Here is a 20,735-nt window from a genome sequence, read left to right on the forward strand (position 1 = left end):
TAGTTTGAAAAGATAGACAAATTTCTAAATTATTTTCTAAAAAGAGGCATTTTCCCATTTTGGCACGTGTATGCGTATGTGTTCTTGGAATATTATGGGTTGTACCAAAAGCCTCATGAACCAAACTTGTTGAAAGCCCACTATTTTGCCAAATCTTGGGACGGACTTAAAAACAATGTGAAAAAAAAGTTAATTGGGCTCAACTTCATAGGCCTGAACCCAACAACAGAAAACCCACAAAAAGTCAGGGACCGCCTCTGTAATTTTAGAAAAGTTCGGCACCTCCTTTAATTTTCGCTTATAAATAGCAACCCCGGCTAGCCCTAGCCTCGTTTTTATTTTCTCTTTCTCACCCTAAATTTTCTTTCTCCAAAATTAGTCAAAATCTCATAGCTAGGGTTTTTTTTTTTTTTTTTTTTTTGCTTCGAATCGGGGCAATAGAGAGGGTCTACTCGACTCTCGGGTTCGTTCGTTCAGTGCGTTTCGTACTGTTAGGGTTAGGGATAGGGTTTATTGATGGGAACGGAGAGGAAGAGGAAGGTGAGCTTGTTCGACGTGGTGGACGAGTCGAAGATCGCCAAAATCAACGGCGGCGCCTTCTCGTCCTCGGCGGCGGCGATGAGCAACAGTGTTAGTATTATTGGCGGAGGCAATAGCAGCAACCCCGCGATCAATAGCTGGACGGGGAGGCCGTACTCGCAGAGGTACTATGAGATTTTGGAGAAGCGGAGAGGCTTGCCTGTTTGGCACCAGAAAGAAGAGTTCTTGCAAGTTCTCAAGGCTAACCAGACTCTCATCCTCGTCGGTGAGACTGGTAGTGGCAAAACCACTCAGGTTTGATCTTTGTTTCTCTTTTCTATAATATGTTTGGTTGCTGAGAAACTAGAGGGAAAATTGATGCAGGTTCAGGGATTTGCTTATCAAATACTGAGGTTGAAATTTTAGATTAGGGTTTTGGTTGTTTAATATCTTATACCGACCTTTTAATTTTCCATTTGTTTGGGTTTATAAGCATGGATAGTCTGGAATATTTTATTCTGTATATGACCCTTTAATTTTCTATTTATTTGGGTTTATAATCATGAATAGACCGGAATGATTAGTGGCGAAGCTTTAACTCGATAGCATGCATAAGAGTATTTTATTAATGTTTGTTGTATAGTCATTTACTAATTAGATATAAATGTTAAAAAATTTATCTGATAGAGTGGGTAAGAATTTGATGTTTCCAAGGAATTGAGGGTTTTTTTAAAAGAAAAAACTTCCTTGAACCTTAATATTGGTGCCCATAAGATTGAAATGTATTTTATGTTTCTGGGAAAGTTGTGTGTTATATTTTTTAGTTGATTTTTTATTTTTTTTATTTTACACGTGTGCCTTGAGCATGGAGTAATTATCTTGTGTGTTGAACATGGAAGTTAACGAAATATATGCCCCTTTTCTACAGATTCCCCAGTTCGTTTTGGAAGCGATTGATTTAGAAACTCCAGATAAGCGCAGGAAGATGATGATTGCGTGCACCCAGCCTCGTAGGGTGGCTGCTATGTCTGTTTCTCGTCGTGTTGCTGAAGAGATGGATGTAACTATCGGAGAAGAGGTTGGTTATAGTATCCGTTTTGAAGACTGCAGTAGTGCAAGAACAGTTTTGAAGTAAGCTCATCCTTCAGATTTAAGATGTCTTATATTTTATATATATATATATATATATTTTTTTTTTTTTTTTTTTGAGTGGTTACGTGCTGCCTGGACATGATTTGAAAGTGTACTCATTGTTTGTTTTTCGTATCAGGTATTTAACAGATGGTATGCTTTTAAGAGAAGCGATGACAGATCCGCTTTTGGAACGCTACAAGGTCATAATTCTTGATGAGGCTCACGAAAGAACATTGGCAACTGATGTTCTGTTTGGACTTCTGAAGGAAGTGTTGAAAAATAGACCTGACCTGAAGCTAGTTGTAATGAGTGCTACTCTTGAGGCTGAAAAATTTCAGGGTTATTTTTTTCAAGCACCACTTATGAAAGTTCCTGGGAGGCTTCATCCGGTGGAAATATTTTACACTGAAGAGCCTGAAAGGGACTACCTGGAGGCAGCAATCCGAACTGTTGTGCAAATTCATATGTGTGAAACTCCTGGAGATATACTTGTGTTTCTCACTGGTGAGGAGGAGATAGAAGATGCATGCCGAAAAATAAATAAAGAAGTTGCAAATATGGGTGACCAGGTGGGACCTGTCAAAGTAGTGCCTTTGTATTCTACCCTTCCTCCAGCTATGCAGCAGAAGATATTCGAACCAGCTCCACCTCCTGTGAAAGAGGGTGGTCCTGCTGGAAGGAAGATTGTGGTGTCAACAAACATTGCTGAAACTTCTTTGACCATTGATGGTATAGTATATGTAATTGACCCTGGGTTTGCAAAACAAAAAGTTTATAACCCACGAGTGCGTGTGGAATCATTGTTGGTATCTCCGATCTCTAAGGCTAGTGCACACCAGAGATCAGGGCGTGCTGGAAGAACTCAGCCTGGAAAATGCTTTAGACTTTACACTGAGAAAAGTTTCCAGAATGATCTTCAACCACAGACCTATCCAGAAATATTAAGATCAAACCTTGCAAATACGGTTCTTACTTTGAAGAAACTGGGAATAGATGATCTAGTGCATTTTGATTTTATGGATCCCCCTGCTCCAGAGACATTGATGCGGGCTTTAGAGGTTTTGAATTACCTTGGAGCGTTAGATGATGATGGAAATCTGACAAAGCTGGGCGAAATTATGAGTGAATTTCCATTGGATCCTCAGATGTCAAAGATGCTCGTTGTTAGCCCTGAGTTCAACTGTTCAAATGAAATTCTATCAGTTTCTGCCATGCTTTCAGGTATGTTTTTATTGTCTTGTCCTTTTATTTTCATATCGAGTCCTGTCCTAGTAATATAGGAAAGTACTGTTTGGCTGCATCATGATTGGATGTAGCCATGGGTCTGGCATGTGCACAGACATATATCTGTGCATATGATGTCTTCCAACTGCTTGCACATGCAAGTACATGTGCACGTGGTTAGAATACTGTGTCAAATTAGGTTGTCATCAGCAACTGTCTTCTCTAGGTTTCATGCCCCCGGTTGGCATGTACCATAGGATTTCTAAGTAAGTGCTGATGCAGATAGTTGCAGTTTCTCAGTATTCTCTCATGAAGAAAATGGTATCGTCTCGCCTCTATGCATCTGCTGACCTCCGTGGGCCTCCTCTGTGATAACCAATTTCTTTCTTTAGTACCCAATTGCTTTGTCCGGCCTAGGGAGGCTCAGAAAGCTGCTGATGAAGCAAAAGCTAGGTTTGGGCACATCGATGGAGATCACCTCACGCTTTTGAACGTATACCATGCATACAAGCAAAACAGTAAGTACTTTTATCTGTTCTTTTCTTTAGATTTTTAATTTTATAAATTAGCCTCAAGCAGTACTAGTCACTTTTCAATGCACTTTGGTTCTAATATTCTTCCTTGTTTATGAATGGGTTGCAGATGAGGACCCATCATGGTGCTATGAGAACTTCGTCAACCAAAGGGCATTGAAGGCTGCTGATAATGTTAGACAACAGCTCGTGCGTATCATGGCCAGGTTTAACCTCAAATTGTGCAGCACTGATTTCAACAGCCGTGATTACTACATCAACATAAGGAAGGCTATGCTAGCAGGTTATTTCATGCAGGTAGCTCACCTGGAACGTACTGGACACTACTTGACAGTGAAGGACAACCAAGTATGTAAAGCGATGCTTTTATTATCCTTTTCTTAAAGCTTTTTTTCTTATTGGTTCTGAAATATGCTGTATTTATTTTATTTTATTTTTTTTATTGTTTTTACAAAAATATAGATCTAAATTTCCTTTATAATCTGTTTTGCAGGTGGTGCACTTGCATCCATCGAATTGCTTGGATCACAAGCCGGAGTGGGTCATCTATAATGAATATGTTCTAACAAGCAGGAATTTCATTCGGACGGTGACAGATATTCGTGGTGAATGGTTAGTTTCAAGCTTTTGATTAATGATTTTTCTTTTGTGGCAGTAATAAATTATACTGTATTTTATTATTTTTCTTGGGGGCTGCGGTCTGGCAGGTCTCTGAGTATGACTCATGATAGGTGGATGTTGTATGTATGATTAAATTCCAGTATTTGGTCTCTGCTAGTTAGGTTTCTTTTTTCTTTTTTTTCTTTTTTTTTTAGAATAAAATTCTAGGCTGTTTATTTGATGCACTTGGCTTTGATCATGTTCACACGTGCAGCTTGAGAACTAGTTCAACTAGGATTTCTAAGAAATTAAGAATAAATTGCTTTTGCATTAGAGTAATGTTACAGTCACAAATTATTTTACAACATTTTTTATGTAACCAACTTCTTTTTGGTTTTTACCTAGGCCCACCATTAATATCATTTTTTTCATTTACCAGTAACCACTCACCACATCGGCAATTTGTAAAAAATTTTGTAAAAAGGATTGAGTCTCTAGCATTACTCTTTGCATTCTCGTAGGCTCCTTTATTTCCCTTATAAGATGTGTTTATCAAGGCTAATTGGCAATTTTCTTTGGGTACAGGATAATTGATATGGCACCACATTATTATGATTCCCTTATAAGATGTGTTTATCAAGGCTAATCGGCAATTTTCTTTGGGTACAGGATAATTGATATAGCACCACATTATTATGATCTGACGAACTTCCCGCAGTGTGAGGCTAAGCGTGTTCTTGAGAAGCTTTACAAGAAGCGGGAGAAGGAGAGGGAGGAGAGCAGGAACAGAAAGTGATAATATTTTCAGCTTTGGCATCTTTCAACTCCTTATTTGCCTTTTCTACAACGGAAAGGAGGAGCCATTTCCTGAGATCTCAATTCTTTCATTATATTAGCCATTGTGTAACTCTTCAGGAGGACCAGCTTGGCAGTGAAATCGGTGGAAATTTGGCAATGTTTCTGTACCATTAACTAGTGCTAGTTTTAGTTAACTATAATTTTCTATTGTATTGATTATCTTAATTTATTCTGGATTTGATGGTTTCATTTAAGAAAAACGGGAATTAATGTTATCTATGCTACAGGGAACAGGATTCCCTCACTTGGGCTTTACTTTTTAACTGTCCCAAACAGCCTTATTTGACAATAAATGTAACAAAGTTGGCAAAAAGGCTTTACTTTTTAACTGTCCCAAATAGCTTTTTTTTTACAATTAGTGTAACATAGTTAGCAAACAGTCAACTGAATTAAGAAGTTTTTTTAAATTAGTTTTATCTTTATTAAATCGGCTTTTCCTAAAAAGAAAATCTGAACTGAGAATTAAAGTGGTTATATCACTTTTTTAGTCAAAATTATTTACCATCTTCCTTTATGAAAATCTCTTAACCAAAGTTGTCAAAATCGAGATCTTAGGTAGGATCGTAAGAGGTAGGTGGGGTCAAAATCGAGATTTTATGTAGGATCGTAAGAGATAGGTGGGATTGTGGATCGGATCATAGATAAGATCTTATATATTTTCATATTTAAAACAAAAAAACATATTGATAATGACTTTGTATGTTGGATAATCATATAAATTGTAAATTTATCTATAGAAAACAAAGATTTACATTATATGATGTAATTTGCATGTCATGCATCGCTACGTCTATACTAACGAAATAAATATATTTATGTTTTGATCCAATGTATCTAAAAAGTTCTATAAATGTTTAATTAGCAACCAAATATCAAAATATTTATCAACAATATGGAAATATTTTTCAAATTCTAAGTCCCAAGTTTGAAATCCTAAATAAGTTATCAAATGGAAACTAGATAACTAAAATATGAAATCCAAAAGCAAGATTTAAGGTGAAATGAACATTTAATTATTCTCATTATAGGGTTCTTATGACCACTAAACCATCATCAACCATTTTATCATCTACGTAGACATTGTATATTTGTATATTAGAGTTGCAAAAGAGATCAAGATACAATTTTACACTCAACTATCTAAGAAACTCGAGTTCCATTTGTACAGAACTCGAGTTTCCTAAACTCGAGTTCCGTGTGAAAAATCTTAGAACTTGAGTTTTTGAAACTCGAGTTCCATTTAAAAAAAAAAAAAAAAAAAAAAAAAAAAAACAAACAGTCTAACTAACTAAAATGTTTCCTCCACATGCTTTTTTGCTAATATTTTTCCAAAAAGATGCTTTTTTTCTGCAAATTCTTCCCAACTATTTAAGTTATATTACTTAGCAATAATTACAGAGCGTACTAAACAAAAAATCAATCAATCAATCAATCAATATACAAATATAAGTATACTAATAAAATTATATATAATAAAAACATTTTAGTAATATTATAACACAAATTAATATATTGATCAAACAAATTTAGGCTGTGTTTGGTTCACGTAAAAGCATTTCCGGAAAATATTTCATTTTCCGGAAATGCTATTTTCCGAAAAGGAAAATGTATTCAAATGTTTGGCTGCGTCGGAATTCGTTTTACGGAAAATCAATTCCGGTGTTTGGTTCGTACAAACATTTTACAAAAAATGACTTCCTTTTACAGCACCAACATTATCAAGTTCACAACACCAAAATTTCTCAACATTATTCTTCAACATCACAGCAAAATTCTACACAGAACAGTGGTTCCATCACAGCAAAATCACAATACCAAGTTCTACACATTGATCCCCTTAAACATCCATGAACACAGTTTAAATAAAAAATGGATAATTAAAAAAAAAAAAATATATATATATATATATATATATAAAAAATGCACATCAGATCCGATGTGCATGTGGATCGGACTTGTGTGTTTTACGAAGGTGGGGGTTCGGTGACAGTGCATCGGCGGTGAGGTGATGTATGGATCGGAGCTCGAATCGGTCAAAGGTGGAAGGAAAAGTCATCGTGGGTCTTCCTAAAGCTCGGTGATCGGACTACCGTGAAGGATCGGTGGTGAGGTGAGCTCGACATGACCGGAATGGGATGAAATCGGCGTTTGCTTCGCAGTGGTGGATCGGCGTTTGCTTCGTGACGAAATCGGCGTTTGGTTCGGCGCTGATCGGCGTTTGGGACGCTCGCTGATAGCCGTTTGGTTCGCTTTGTGATCGGCGTTGATTGTTCTTTCTCTGGCTCGCTCTCTCTTTTGTTCGCTGAGTTCTTTCTTTCTGTGGCTCTCTCTCTCTTTTGCGCGTGTGAGGAAAATGTTTGAAGGTAAAATGATTCTGTAAAATGATTTCCGGGTCAAATGAGGCAAATTTTGGTCAAACGGAAATTATTTTCCGGAAATTCTATTTTCCTTAGCTGCCAAACGCGTGGGTTTTACGGAAAATGATTTCCGGAAATGGTTTTCAGCCAATTCAAACACAGCCTTAACAACATTATAGCTTAAAATGTAGCAAAGCCAATATAAATTCTTCATTTAAAAATAATGAAGCATTTCTTCATTTTTATTACAAGTGAACTAAAAACTAAAAAAAAATTGCTTAGATTAACATAATTTTATAAAAAATAAAAATAAAAAGTCATACCATCACAACATAGAAAAATAAAAACCCTTAAAACTTCATCAAAACCAAAAATTTATCCCTTTCAAAAAAAAAAAAAAAAAAAAAACTTATGTTTTGGTCGGATTTCATTACGATCCTATATGATCCTATACAATCCTACATACGATTCTACCATTTTTACGATCTTAGTGCGATTCTAAACGTTTTGGTAAGATGAAATTGTAAAATCGTGTGATACTACGATCCAGATCGCGATTTTAACAAATATGCTCTTAACCTTAAAAAACTATGTCTGATTATCAATATATATATATATATATATATATTTATAAAATTCCAAGTTCTTGGCACACCTCGCTTAAAATTTTAGGCCAACTACAAATATTTTGTTTGATGTTTTAACCACAAAATTTTAATGATTCTAACTTATAATTTAGCTATTACATTTTTTATTTTGATAGAGTAAAGGATTAAAAAAATGGAGCATGAAGGATTTGAAAAATTCAGCAGCACCACCAAAAGCAATTACTCAATTGAACCAATTCAATTGAGTTTATCAAAATGGGTTTATCACCTTAAAACAATTATTAATATTAATATATATTTAACTAGCCTTATTTCATGCACTTTATGCGTGCTTGACTCTTTTTTTTTTTCCCGGGGGTTTTGTGTAATTGACTTACCCCAATTATTGATTAGGCACTTGAAACGATCTTAGTAACAATATGCTAAGAGAAATATCTTTGCATGGATACTTAGAATTTTTTTTTTTATGTCAATTTTTCATTTATCCGAATTTGAAGTTTATGTGTTTGTCCAATGATATTATTTATTTGCGAACTACTGATATAGTCCGGAGAATGATGAAGCTAGCACCAACAAATGAATATCGAAACTATTACTAGCTATCTATCTATTTATCTATCTATCTATCTATCTATATATATATATATATATATATATATATATAAAACTGAAGTGTTTAACCATTTTTTGACCTTTTAATATTTTGTCACATAAACTTTGGTAGTCCCACAATTTTACATATCATTTTTTATGAATTTATTTATTATGTCAAAATGAGAGTTTTAAATTGATTACTACTTAGCAACATGGAGATTTTTTTTTTTTTTTTATTAAATTTTTTTTAAACCAACTACTACTAAACAATATAGAGAGTTTTAAACTGACTAATACTAAGCAGACTAGATTGTTGATCTTCTAATATTTTGCCACATAAAATTTGGTAGTCTCACAATTTTACACATCATTTTTTATGAATTTATTTATTATGTCAAAATGAGAGTTTAAAATTGACTACTACTCAGCAACATGAAGAAGGTTTTTTTTTTTTTTCTAAACCAACTACTACTCAACAATATAGAGAGTTTTAAACTGACTATTATTCAACAACATGGAGAGTTTTTAACCGACTAATACTTAGCAAACTAGATAGTTTTAAACCAACTACTGCTCAACAATGTGGATTGTTTTAAACCAAACAGACCTACTACTACTACTACTACTACTCTATATATATATATATATAGTACTACACCAAAACCCCTCTCTTTGCCATCTCTATTATTTTGTTTCTACAAACCCTTCATCCTCAAGTCTCAAAGAATCTTTTGCATGAATTTTTCTTTTGTATTTACTTTTGTTTTTCATTTTTTTTTCTTTAATATATATATATATATATATATATTTTTTTTTTAACTTCTATTGCCTGTGTGCTTGTGTAATATTTTATGAAGAACCAAACTTCTAGACACTATGTTTGATTCTAGAATTTTATAGATAGAGTAAATGCTAAAAGAAAGGTAAAGGTAATGGATGCTACCAAAGTATCTTAGATTTTTTAATTCTCATGTTTGACATCTTAGTTTAGTTGGAAGAATAATTTGTGTTATAAAATGTTATTTTTGTATTACTTGATTTGATTTTTCCTCTTAAAAGCTTCAGTGGAACTTAGATTTTTTTTGGGTCAATAAATTGTTGCATTTTGTTGTTCCATATTTCATAAGAGTTTAAACATGGTAGAAACAGATATAGTGTACCTTTGTTTCATCTTAAAAAATGTAAAATATGGTTATTTTTTCAAAATATGTATATCTTCATTTTGTATTATAAAAATTAATTTTCATTAATTTTTAACTAATTGTATCTTTGTTAACTACGTATTAGCAACTAGTTTTAAGTTTTAACCTTTAAATATGTTTATGATGCACCAAATGTCATTAAAAAAAAAAAAAAAAAAAAAAAAAAAAAACGAAAGGATGTCTACTTGGCACAAAATAAAATAAATTACATAAGTATATTCATTTGAGTAGGGTTTAAGGTTACTTCCGGTCCCAGATTCATCATCATTCTAAAAGTAAAACCTCAGAACTCAGAACCTGAATCCAGAAATGGCCTCCTTGTTCTGCAGATCAGCTCTAAAGGTGGGTTCAACTTCAAGGTCGTCTTTGGCTTCTTGTTCCAAAACCCTAAACCCAAAATCCCTAATCCCCAAATCAAACATTCCTTCTACTCCTGCCTCTGCCTTTTCTTCTTCATCCACCACCATTCCTCGTGCTTCAAGGTATACACACTTTCAAACCCACCTTCTCTTATTAATACCATTGTTCACTTTTTCTTTAAATACGTTAACTTTCACTTATTTCCAAGCTTTTTTTGTTTCCAATTTTTTACAGGAATAAGATTCTTATTTATGTTATTCTGTGTGTTATTATTATTATTTTTTAGGGTGGTGTCGGTGTTGGGGAGCGTTGAGTCAATGATGCCACTTCACAGTGCCATAGCTTCAGCTCGGCTCAAATCCAACATTGCTATTGATTCCTCTTGCTGGAGCTGGCTTTCTCAGGGTACTTCAATTTCATGTAATTTTTTTTTTATCTTAATTGTTTCAAGATAATATCCTTAACTATGGTTCAATTAAAACTCAGCAATACTCCCCTTTACGATTGGAAATAAGCACGTTATTCTAATGGTGCGGGGCAAGTGCTTTTTAGTTATTGCCAATAGTTAATGGGGGACATTGCTTAGTTTACTTATCAAAAAAAAGGGGGTGGCATTGCTTAGTTTGTAATTTAGGGAGGACATTGCAAGTTCACCATAGTTAAGGGGGAAATTTGAATTTGCCTTTTTTTAATGTATGATGTGCAATGAATATTTGTGATTAGAGGTGAGTAAGGATAATAATTTTTTTTAACAAAAAAAATGCAAAAAGGGTTTCTTGTATTTTGCCTGTGCTCATTAGCGTAGTTCTCTATTCATTGCATTATATGAAGATTCTGTTGGGTTCTTGATATGATTGTGGGTAAACAATGGAAAATGCTTCATTTCTCAATCATTTTTCGGCAATTGCCTTCTTCTTTTCCTTTCTAATGACACTAGATTTTGGATAAATGTTGATCATTTTGGCATTTATTCATGCTTTCATGGTTATAAATATAGCCATTTGTTAAGCTTACAAATAATAATAATAATTTTTTTTTTTTATTAAGATCTAAGCATATGTCAGTCACTTGGTTCATATTAATGCATAAGCCGGGCTGCCAACAAGGATGGTTGTCTCTTGATTCATATAACATGTGTATTCTGACCTGTTCTTCTACTTCGTGGTATAGGACTTGCAATACCATTGTGACAGGGGCTTGCTGGATCTTGTGGGACAATAAAGCCAGGATTTATTTCATTATCAGTCTGTGAAAGGAACAGAATCCTTCAAATCTTGATTTTCTGGTCTTTATATTGTGCAACATCTGCATATCAATTTCAAGGGTTTTCTTGGATTTTATGTAATAAGAATCCGCTGGTTAATGCAGTGTGGATAATGGAACTAGTGACTAGGGAACCCCTAATGTTTTGCTATGCTTATCCAATCAATCTTGGAGTCAACATCTTAGTTTTGTTTGGTAGTCATTGCACTCTATTTAGGCTTGGTTACATTCTCAGGAAGATTTTGGGAAAGGAATGAAATGCTTAAAAAAATGCTTTTTTTTTTTTTTTTTTTTTTTCCCACCTCTTAAAGCATTTGTTAATATTTTTCTTTGCTCTCTCTCTCTCTCTAATTTCCAATAGCCAAAATGATAGTTACTGTGAAGTGTGAACTTTAGAATTCATTTACAAAAGTGGTTTTTTTTTTTTTTTTTTGGTTAATATCTGAATTGATTTTCACTTTGCATTTATGTTTCTGAAATGGGTTGGCAGTTGATTATTTATATTTACTCCATCAACCAGGAAGCCAGAAACTAATGGTCTATTTTTCGGCAAAATCATATACACAAGTAACTTCTGGATCTATGTGGGACAACATTTGCCATATTTTATATAGGTCATGCTGAATGGGGAAAAAGTTCATAATCTTGAATTCCCATGCAACTTGTTTGACCAATTTAATTTTTGTTTTTTTGTTTTTTGGGGGGGAGGTGGGGGTGGGGGGGGGGGGGGGGGGTTGTGGGGGGGATGTTGGGGATGAATTAAATATATATGATCTTGATCATTTCACATAAGGAGTGTTTCTATAAAGGCTCTACATGCAATCACAATATTTATCCCAGGCAATCACTTGTGTACTGCATAGTAGATTAGCTATATGATCTTGATCTTTTAACTTAAGGTTCTTTTCTAAGTGTTTTTATGAAGGCTTTAGATGCAATCAGAATATTTAGCCATCTTTTAACTATCATACTCTCGACCAGGTTGACTGATTTTATTATCATCAAGAAATTAGAATTTGAGAAAAGTAAGATGGTGAATAACTTGCAGATTTGAAACTTTAGCTTCTAGATAGTGTATTAGAAACTCCAGGATCTAACGTGCGCTCTGAATTACAATGGATCTGATCATGATCTTTTAACATAAAGCTCTGTTCTGATTGTTGCTATGAAGGCTTTAGGTGCAGTCACAATATTTACCCCAGGCAATCGCATGTGTATTGCATAGTGGAGATGCAAATTAGCTATATGATCTTGATCTTTCAACTTAAGGCTCTTTTCTGAGTGTTTTTATGAAGGCTTTAGATGCAATTGGAATATTTAGCTGTCTTTTGAATTGATTGTGACCAGTTTGACTGATTTTATTGCAATCAAGAAATTAGAATTGTAAGAAGTTTGTAGATTTGAAACTTTAGCTTCTAGATTAGTGTGTTAGAACTTAGAAACTCCAGGATCTTACATGCACTCTGAATCACAATACTGATTAGAGTATTGGTTTCAAAATATTAGGGGAAAAAATAGAATGGGGCAAGTATAGAAAATGAAATTCAGTCTCCTAATTCTTTTCTTAGGGAAAGTATAATTTTCGTTTTCCCTGGTATATTCAATCCAATCATTCTAGGGGACCTAGCAGGCGATATGCCCATGAACAGCTTTTGTTGTAACAAAAGCTACTAATATTGATAATCTGTCTGTCTCTGGCACTTATAGACGAAGTAAAATTACAATATGGGAGTCAATATTGAAATGGTGGCTGGCACTTGCGTTGTGTGGCCTGATTAAGAGTGCATTTATTATATGGTGATATAATGTCTACACCTCATGAATGGAGATTGAAAATATCATTTTCCCATGCTTAAATCTTTATCAACTCCTCATTTTCTCATGTTAGCTCATGCTGTCATTAACTGTTAGTCTAGGTTTGTCCTATTATGAGATGAGAAACCTATAGTTCATATGATAATGATGACAGTACATTGCTGATTCTTCCATATCTAAGATGAGTTGCATTCTAACAGTGATGGTTGGGTTAAATGTCCCTTATTCAAGTTCATTGGCAATTTGTTGCTATTTCTTCTCAGCTGGTATATAATTCATTCTTCTTGTCATTTTCCCCACAGAATTTGACTCGTTAGTTTGCATTACTCTATGATGCAACTTTCTTTTTCAACAATTCCATTCTTGTCTCTACTCTACAAAGTTTTCATCTTTATGATTTACAATTTATTTTCATCTACTGATTATCTTCCATGGCATTTCCTAGACTTTGCAGTTCCTCGGTGACAAAGACCAAAGGCTTCAACCATTTCAAACCTAATTGCCCTGCATTTGAGCGGTCTTTGTACTACTTGTATTGCTTTAAAGTTTTCTTTGCCATTCCTCCCATTTATGACTTTTGCATGGTGTAAGTCATCATATGGCAAAGACCATCATATACTAGTATTTTCTTTATTTCTCTGAGGTAGAAAAATGTTACATACATTTTTTAATAATTGAAAAATGTTACATACTTTTAATACATAGCTGTTAACTTAAGACAGTTAGTGGGTGCTGAAACCTTTCTGCTTTCTGTATTTCACCCCTGAAAATGTTCGGTGAGATATTTCTTGAAGAATGTATAGGAAAACAACAAGAAATACAATCAGGAACTCCTGTTTTTCAAAATTTTATTCTAGACCAGTTAGGATATTTAAGATCTGCATTGTCTAGCTAGCAAAAGTATGGTAAACTTAAAGCATGATAGTATTGAATTTCCCATGTCTCCCAACTGATATATTATGTTTCTTTGACACTTCCACAAGAGTTACCATAGCGTAATTTAACTCTTTCATGTTGCTATTTTGCTTTTATTGAGGCCTGCACATTGAACTCATGTCTTCTCAGTTGGGAGGTCATAGGCTTTTTGCCTGCACCTTTCTAGAGTAATTGTTCTCAGTCTGAACTGTGCATTAGAGAAATGATACGTTTTTTTATCCTCAGTAATTGGGCTTAGGAATTCTTTGTCACTCCACAAGTATAAGTGTTTGTGGAGTGTGGAGGGTAGACCGGTGTTCAAGTCTCCAGTAGAGGGTTTCATACACATATACACTTTGATTAGGCTATAGTAGAATTTCTATCTTGTATATATATATATATATAAAGAAAAAAAGAAAGAAAGAAAGAGTACTCTTATCTCATAGTAGCACAACCACTTATAATTTATAAACCACAGATCTGTGACAATTAAAGTTGATACGGCTTGTGATATGGTAGACTACCTAATGAATCTAACTTCCTTAACATTCTTTGTCACTTGTCATAGACATCAAGCTTGAATGACTTTCATTCTTCATTAGCCTACAGTGTGTAGTGTGTAGTGTGCAGTGTGCACCAATGGAATTCGTTGAATGATATTACAAAAGCTTGAGGAGCAATATAGTGGTTGAAGATTTTTGAGAGAGAGAGAGAGAGATGCATAACTAGTTGAACATGATTTAGCCGAGTAACTAAAGTACCAACTTCCCATTCTTTTCTTTTAGATGAAGTTCTATGTAACATATTCTACTATCTTGATAGACAGAGGATGATAGTAATTTGTTTCCTCTTAAATGGATGAGATACTTTTAATTTGTGAAGACTCATACAACATACCAAGCTAAGACTCATACTACATGAATGATTTTAGAGTGGCATTAACCCGCGGTCAACAAAATGAGATCTTTTCTTTCCTCTATTGCACTTTTTTCTTGAATGTTTATTTCATGAAATTGATCACAAGCCAACTCCAGCTGAATTCATAAAGACGTCCAACTTCAAAGAGAGAAATGGGTGTGGAATGTCCACATCATGATTCATTGGCATTATCAGCTTTATCGAATTTTATACCTCGCAGGAAAACATAAAGCTAAAATAAATTTATGATTGCTTCAGTACTTCTTTACTCTTTATGCGTTGAACCATTCAAAGTCTAGGCAACTGCATAAAATGCTAGATATCAAATGATTAGGTGGTGCATGTATCCTAATTGAAAATTCTATGAAATCTAAATTGTGCTCGTGAAGTCATAGCGAATTTAGCCTCCATAAGTTGGTACAAAGTTTTCGTAACATTGTAAAGCTGTAGTCACAATATGCATAAATACTTTCTCGGTTTTCCTGATACCATAAAATAATTCTTGGCCAAGTCAGAGTGGTTAAAGGTTGGATAGGTTTTAAGAAAGAACCTTTGAAGTTTGAAGGTGACCAAACCTTTAGTTTGGTTAAAGGATTATTGCTTTCAGTTGTCTGAAATCCTAAAAATATCATCCTAGGTATCAAGACTCAAAATCACTTTGTAGCTCAATCCAATAGAAACGTTTAGGGTTCAATCCTCCACCCTCAACAATCGAATTATCGAAAAAAAAAATCATCACATCTCATCCCATGTAACAACTAACAAGTACACAATTGAGCTTAATAATATTAATGCCTTTTTTTAGTAGACCTAGTGACACAAAAGTTCATAATATTTTTTCCAAAATTATTGAGGTGATGTTAGTAGTGAGATTATATTAAAAGTAATGATGTTAATCTTGGGGTTATATCAAAATAAAGTTATACCAATCACAATTTATCAGAGTAATGAAACAAGTAATGATTTATAATAAAAAAGAAAAAGAAGAAACAAGATATGAAGGGTTTATTTATTTATTTGTTTATGGATACAAGTTATGAAGTTGTTGTGTGAGTGTCACAAGTTGCTTGTAGCCTTGTACCATATATATTAACCTCGTTAATCTGTAGAGAGAGAGAGAGAGAGAGAGAGAGAGGCTATTATCTCATAAATTCATAATAAATCTTTACTGTGTAATATAACGCTTGCCCATCCCTTTCAAATTTTCAATATGCCGATCTTGTGAACCTGCGTGTTCCTTTATTGGATAAGATCTGAATAATATCAAATACTGAGTGACCCTAGTCTACATATGGACCAGTAATACTTGCTAATCCAACAAAAAGAAATAATAAAACGAATCAAGTACAAGATAACCCGTTATTGTTCGTGAAAATTGACGACTTGGGTTGTTCTCATTTTTTGAATTGATCGATTGTGAATTAAAGCAAATCAAAGACATCCCAACTTTGTTTGTCAAATACGGGGACTTGTGTCGTTTATTGTTTGCGATTTGACAAGTTGTACTTTGCATGGCCACGATTCTTCTATAGAAGATCGAAAGCTCTGTTTTTGTAGTATTGGAGGGTCAATTCTCAGACTAGAGGCTCATATTCGATTATTCTTCTTTATTCAATCTAGAGGCTGCAGAGAGAGCTTGTAACTGTCAAGTGTAATATATTATATGAGGTGAGAATTTTTTTTTTTTTTTTTTGTTATTGAATATACGGTTTTGGTTTTGCATGATTCCATGGTAATATTTGAGAGAGAGAGAGAGAGAGAGAGAGAGAGTAATGTTTTTTTCTGCATGGTAGCATACATGACGTGAGTTATTTGTCGTTTACAGCCAGGTGACAATTTTATTAAAATCTGTGGCTTTTGTTCCGTTACTTTGTTTTTTTGTGCTAAAGTTTTGTTACTCTCTAATCAGATGGCTGTATTCTATTCTTAGTCTGCTTTCATCTTCACAGACTTGCAATTTCAGCAATACCAAATAAAAGGAGATACACAAATTCTTTCTCTAGTGTTTAAGCTATTGCTCTGGTGGCGATTCTTCGTTTCTTTGAAGGTAAAATAATGGTTTTTTTATTTACATGTAAGTTATTATTTAAATTGTTCCCTGTCTGGTTATTTTTCTTCTTTTTTCTGAAATTATATGTTTTAAGTTTATTTTGATGTGATTTTTTTTTTTTTTTTTTTTCCTGCTCAGCTTGGTTTGAATAAGTTTTGAAAGACTATTTTCTTCAGCTTTTAATTTTGCGATGAACATTTGTTGGGCTTAAGCTATATACTAGGACTTTTCTCTGGGATTTTTCTTCTTCTTAACCCTTATCTTTTCTTTCTGTTTCTGGTTTGTTAGTTGCTTTGGCCTTTCCTCTACTTAACTATTTGTCCTTTGTTTTCTGTACGCAATTCCTACAGTTAGAATAATACTTGATGAAATTCACTATTTCTTCACCGCTTAAAATTTTGGGACAATTCATAATTTATCATGGTATCAAAATCCTTTTTTCTAACAACTAAAACTTTTAGGACAATTAGTAATTTATCACCTACATGAGCAACATGTTAATGCCATCTATCTTGACAAGATTCATATCCAGTTGAGTTTAGAGTTTAGACAGCTCCTCATTCCTTCTTATTTATTTATTTATTCCTTCTATGAGGTGTTCTGTCTCTTTGAACTGAATTTCTGCCATTATAAAATAGAAAGTGTTTTTCTATATATTTTGTTCATGTAGATTCCTCTGTTCAGTTTGGTTCTTAGGAGAAGTTGGGCTTAATCTCTTTTATTATAGATTGACACCCCCAATCCTTTCTATTGGGCACACTGATGAGTTGGGTTTTTGGTTTTGCTGTGTCCAAATTATGCCATGTAAATTTCTATGGTCTGACTTCATTCATATGGCTGCAGGTCTTCTTTCCTTGCCTGAATTGCATTTGTTTGAATTATCACAACTCATCAACTCAATTAAAGTGGAAAATTTTTACTGAAGATTAAACTCTTCCGGCAATGGAGAATTCTTACAAGTCATCTAATTGAATTAGCCAGCTTACAATAGGGACATGGTTATGAGGAACTCTTCTTATCAACCCTGCATCAAGGAATCATTACCTTGGCTTGATTTGAGGGTTTTTTATGTTAGATTTAGCAAATGCAAGATTGATGATTCCTCTCCTGAGTACCTCACACTAAACCATATTCCACTTGATCATGATACGCTTCTTGAAGTTAATGGTGTCAGAACTAGCATATATTCTGACGGGGTTTCAACCCTTCTTAGAAGGGATCGATTAGATAAGAAGTCTGAAGAAGCTACATTTGTGAGCACTGATAGTATCAGGATGACAGGAAGTGTGAAGTTTGAAGTCTTCGATAAGGATGTTCTTGTGTTATCAGGGGTTTTAGAATTGTGTAATCACAATGGTTTTGTTGGAGAATCAAATAATCAAGGCCAGGGATGGAGCATTGATTGTGCATCAGATACTACCGTGGAAACTGGCTTCTTTAAGGAGAAGCCGATGCTGGGGCCAGACTTGGCTTCACCTACAATTGAGGTCTACATTGCAGGGTCCTTTTTGAGCACTCCAATTATCTTAACAAAGACTTTGCAGCTTAGTCATCGGAAAAGGCATACAAGGAAGGGCATGTTGGATTCGATACCTGAATATGAGGTGACTGAAAGCCCAAAAGATGTTCCTTACAGGCTTAATTTGCATGTACTGCTTTGCTAATCTAAATCTTTAAATTTTAGATTGGATTTGTTTTTCTGACTTTTAGATGTTCTGTTCATATTTTGTGTGTGTGTTGCATTAAACTTGCCCATGCTTGCTGCATAAATATTCACTCTATTTGTTTGGTGCATAGAATATTGGATGCCTGTAAGGCATAGACAATCTTATCCTAAATGGTCAGAAGGATAGGTGCTGGAAAATGTTTTGAAGTTAAGAACTAATACAATGCTACCCTTTTTGTTTCGTATGACATTATTTTATTGACTTATTAGAATTTGGAAGAGACGTATAATAAAAATATTTTTTATCCTATTTCTTCAGTCTTTCATGGTTTTCTATGTACTGTATACATATATGAATAAGAAATAATCATGGAACCCGTATGTACACTTGTGCAGCCATTCTGATTTAGTAAAGAGGTCTTCTCAACATGACCTTGGCCTTGTAAAGAGTAGAAAAATTCTTTTTATTACTTCATACCACCTTGAACTTAGTCACTGTAAAGTATTATAGTTTGCTTATGGTGTAGATATATAATTTTCTCTTTTGTTGCCTTAGTTCCACTACCACTAGTGCTAAAACGTGGCCATAAACTAATAAAGAGATCACCTACTTTGTTGAGGAGTCAAATGCTGCTAAACGCAAAGTTCTATGGAGTCATAGGAGCTCTCTGGTGAACTTACCTTTTAGTTCATACTATATTGTATTCACATAATTACACAACGTATCTATATGGATATGGATGTTCTTCCTCTATCTACTAAAGCATCTTTTCATTTGTGAATTTCATTAGTATATCAGCTGATCTACAAATAGATGCCCTTATTTAGATATTGTTGCCTCTTGACATCCTTTGAGTTACTTCATGATACTAAAATACTCTCAAGAAGGCAAAAAGTGCTTTAATCCCTATAGGAACTTAATCTTCACACTGATGACCAGTATGCAATTTCTGTAATTATCTTGATTGGTTGAAGTCAACAGCATCGCACATTAAGGTCAAGTGGGTGCAATAGTCCAAATGTGATCATAATTGATATTGTTATTGTAGCTAGGATTTAATTACTTTTCATCCATATGATTTTCATAGTTTGGCATGTTGTTAATACTTCCCATGACTCATATGCTTTATAATTTTTTTTGGGTTATTAACAAATATTTCTTCACCAATCATGTTTTTTTGTTTACACATATTTTACTTTGCTTCTAAATTTTGCTTCCCATAACCTGGCATCCTGATTTTATTTATACTTTGCAGATGTCAAAATTCCTGAAGCACAAACCAGAAAATGAATACTACAATAACCCCTACTTTGGGTCAACATATTTTGAAGGTGAAGATGGAGAGATTACATGGTTCAATGCTGGTGTAAGAGTGGGTGTCGGGATTGGCCTTAGTGTTTGTCTTGGAATTGGAATTGGAGTGGGTTTGCTGGTTCGAACATACCAAGGCACCACCAGAAACTTTAGAAGGCGACCACTGTAATCCACACTTTCCCTGTTTTCCCTTCTAGCCTAATGCCGTCCATTCAACACCCCTATGAAACAAATTAAGGCAACTTAGTGGTACTTCTGACGTGTTCCAGTTGACAATATGGAGGGGCTTATGGCTTTTGCAATCAAGTGAAGGAATGTATGAGTTCAAGCTTTTCTTGTTTTCTGCTGGGGCTAAGCCTTGCATCTGATATAAAAGGTTCATTTATTTCAAATGTACAACCATAAATTCAGGAAATCTTTCAGCATCTCTCACTTGATTTTGTAGGGAACGTTAGTGTGTTGAGATCCTTATGTAGCTAGTGTTGTCTGGCGTGGCCTTCTATATCTGTGAAGTTCTTTTGTTTTCTAAGGTGTTGATAGCAGTGTAATTTTGAGTAATGGAAAGAAATGTAGATCCCCTTTACAGGTCATGAATAATTTGTGTTTGTACTTATTTTGTTGGTTTTTTTCTTGATGGACTATATTGTCATCATTCTAATTCGAACTGTTTACACCAGGTATACCAAATAATTTCTCCATATGTAAAACCCATTTCATTGTATGAAGACAAATATTACTTGTCATATTTAATCACTGGAAATTAAAAAGTCTCTTACAGAGAATGGTTTCACCAAAATTTAACTC

At 34.1% G+C, this 20,735-nt stretch overlaps 3 protein-coding genes across 11 annotated transcripts; all 3 read left to right on the forward strand.

The window, feature by feature from the left end:
• The first annotated feature begins 346 nt into the window (after nt 1–346).
• Nucleotides 347–5,123, forward strand: LOC126710436 (probable pre-mRNA-splicing factor ATP-dependent RNA helicase DEAH2). 4 transcript variants are annotated; one of them, XM_050410890.1, is made up of 7 exons: nt 358–834; nt 1,448–1,650; nt 1,790–2,874; nt 3,270–3,395; nt 3,520–3,758; nt 3,904–4,022; nt 4,680–5,123. In XM_050410890.1, the coding sequence occupies exons 1-7, from the start codon at nt 517–519 to the stop codon at nt 4,804–4,806; spliced, it is 2,217 nt and encodes a 738-aa protein (XP_050266847.1). In that variant the 5' UTR covers nt 358–516; the 3' UTR covers nt 4,807–5,123. The 4 variants fall into 4 exon arrangements, 1 of the variants encoding a protein (XP_050266847.1); XR_007649664.1 differs by lacking the exons at nt 3,904–4,022; nt 4,680–5,123 and having other exon boundaries at nt 347–834; nt 3,160–3,395; nt 3,520–3,664; XR_007649665.1 differs by lacking the exons at nt 3,904–4,022; nt 4,680–5,123 and having other exon boundaries at nt 347–834; nt 3,178–3,395; nt 3,520–3,664.
• A 4,716-nt stretch (nt 5,124–9,839) lies between these two features.
• Nucleotides 9,840–13,767, forward strand: LOC126708663 (protein NONRESPONDING TO OXYLIPINS 2, mitochondrial). 5 transcript variants are annotated; one of them, XM_050408513.1, is made up of 3 exons: nt 9,840–10,111; nt 10,276–10,409; nt 13,513–13,767. In XM_050408513.1, the coding sequence occupies exons 1-3, from the start codon at nt 9,939–9,941 to the stop codon at nt 13,530–13,532; spliced, it is 327 nt and encodes a 108-aa protein (XP_050264470.1). In that variant the 5' UTR covers nt 9,840–9,938; the 3' UTR covers nt 13,533–13,767. The 5 variants fall into 5 exon arrangements, with proteins under 5 accessions (XP_050264470.1, XP_050264471.1, XP_050264473.1 ...); XM_050408514.1 differs by having other exon boundaries at nt 13,522–13,767; XM_050408516.1 differs by having other exon boundaries at nt 9,841–10,111; nt 10,276–10,394.
• Nucleotides 13,768–16,711: 2,944 nt separating this feature from the next.
• Nucleotides 16,712–20,544, forward strand: LOC126708662 (uncharacterized protein At1g01500-like). 2 transcript variants are annotated; one of them, XM_050408510.1, is made up of 4 exons: nt 16,712–16,729; nt 16,810–16,947; nt 17,794–18,599; nt 19,873–20,544. In XM_050408510.1, the coding sequence occupies exons 3-4, from the start codon at nt 17,946–17,948 to the stop codon at nt 20,098–20,100; spliced, it is 882 nt and encodes a 293-aa protein (XP_050264467.1). In that variant the 5' UTR covers nt 16,712–16,729; nt 16,810–16,947; nt 17,794–17,945; the 3' UTR covers nt 20,101–20,544. The 2 variants fall into 2 exon arrangements, with proteins under 2 accessions (XP_050264467.1, XP_050264469.1); XM_050408512.1 differs by lacking the exon at nt 16,712–16,729 and having other exon boundaries at nt 16,774–16,974.
• The last annotated feature ends 191 nt before the right edge of the window (nt 20,545–20,735 follow it).

This window comes from Quercus robur, chromosome 12, assembly GCF_932294415.1.
Source record: "Quercus robur chromosome 12, dhQueRobu3.1, whole genome shotgun sequence".
Lineage (NCBI taxonomy): Eukaryota > Viridiplantae > Streptophyta > Magnoliopsida > Fagales > Fagaceae > Quercus > Quercus robur.

Excerpts from the sequence above, each read along its gene's own strand:
- LOC126710436 (XM_050410890.1), top strand. The coding sequence starts at position 517 with ATGGGAACGGAGAGGAAGAGGAAGGTGAGCTTGTTCGACGTGGTGGAC. Across the intron at positions 2,875-3,269 it reads AGTTTCTGCCATGCTTTCAG|TACCCAATTGCTTTGTCCGG; the intron begins GTATGTTTTTAT and ends TTCTTTCTTTAG. Across the intron at positions 3,759-3,903 it reads TGACAGTGAAGGACAACCAA|GTGGTGCACTTGCATCCATC; the intron begins GTATGTAAAGCG and ends TCTGTTTTGCAG.
- LOC126708663 (XM_050408513.1), top strand. The coding sequence starts at position 9,939 with ATGGCCTCCTTGTTCTGCAGATCAGCTCTAAAGGTGGGTTCAACTTCA. Across the intron at positions 10,112-10,275 it reads ACCATTCCTCGTGCTTCAAG|GGTGGTGTCGGTGTTGGGGA; the intron begins GTATACACACTT and ends ATTATTTTTTAG. Across the intron at positions 10,410-13,512 it reads TCAGGGTACTTCAATTTCAT|ACTTTGCAGTTCCTCGGTGA; the intron begins GTAATTTTTTTT and ends GGCATTTCCTAG.
- LOC126708662 (XM_050408510.1), top strand. The coding sequence starts at position 17,946 with ATGGTTATGAGGAACTCTTCTTATCAACCCTGCATCAAGGAATCATTA. Across the intron at positions 18,600-19,872 it reads CTTACAGGCTTAATTTGCAT|ATGTCAAAATTCCTGAAGCA; the intron begins GTACTGCTTTGC and ends TATACTTTGCAG.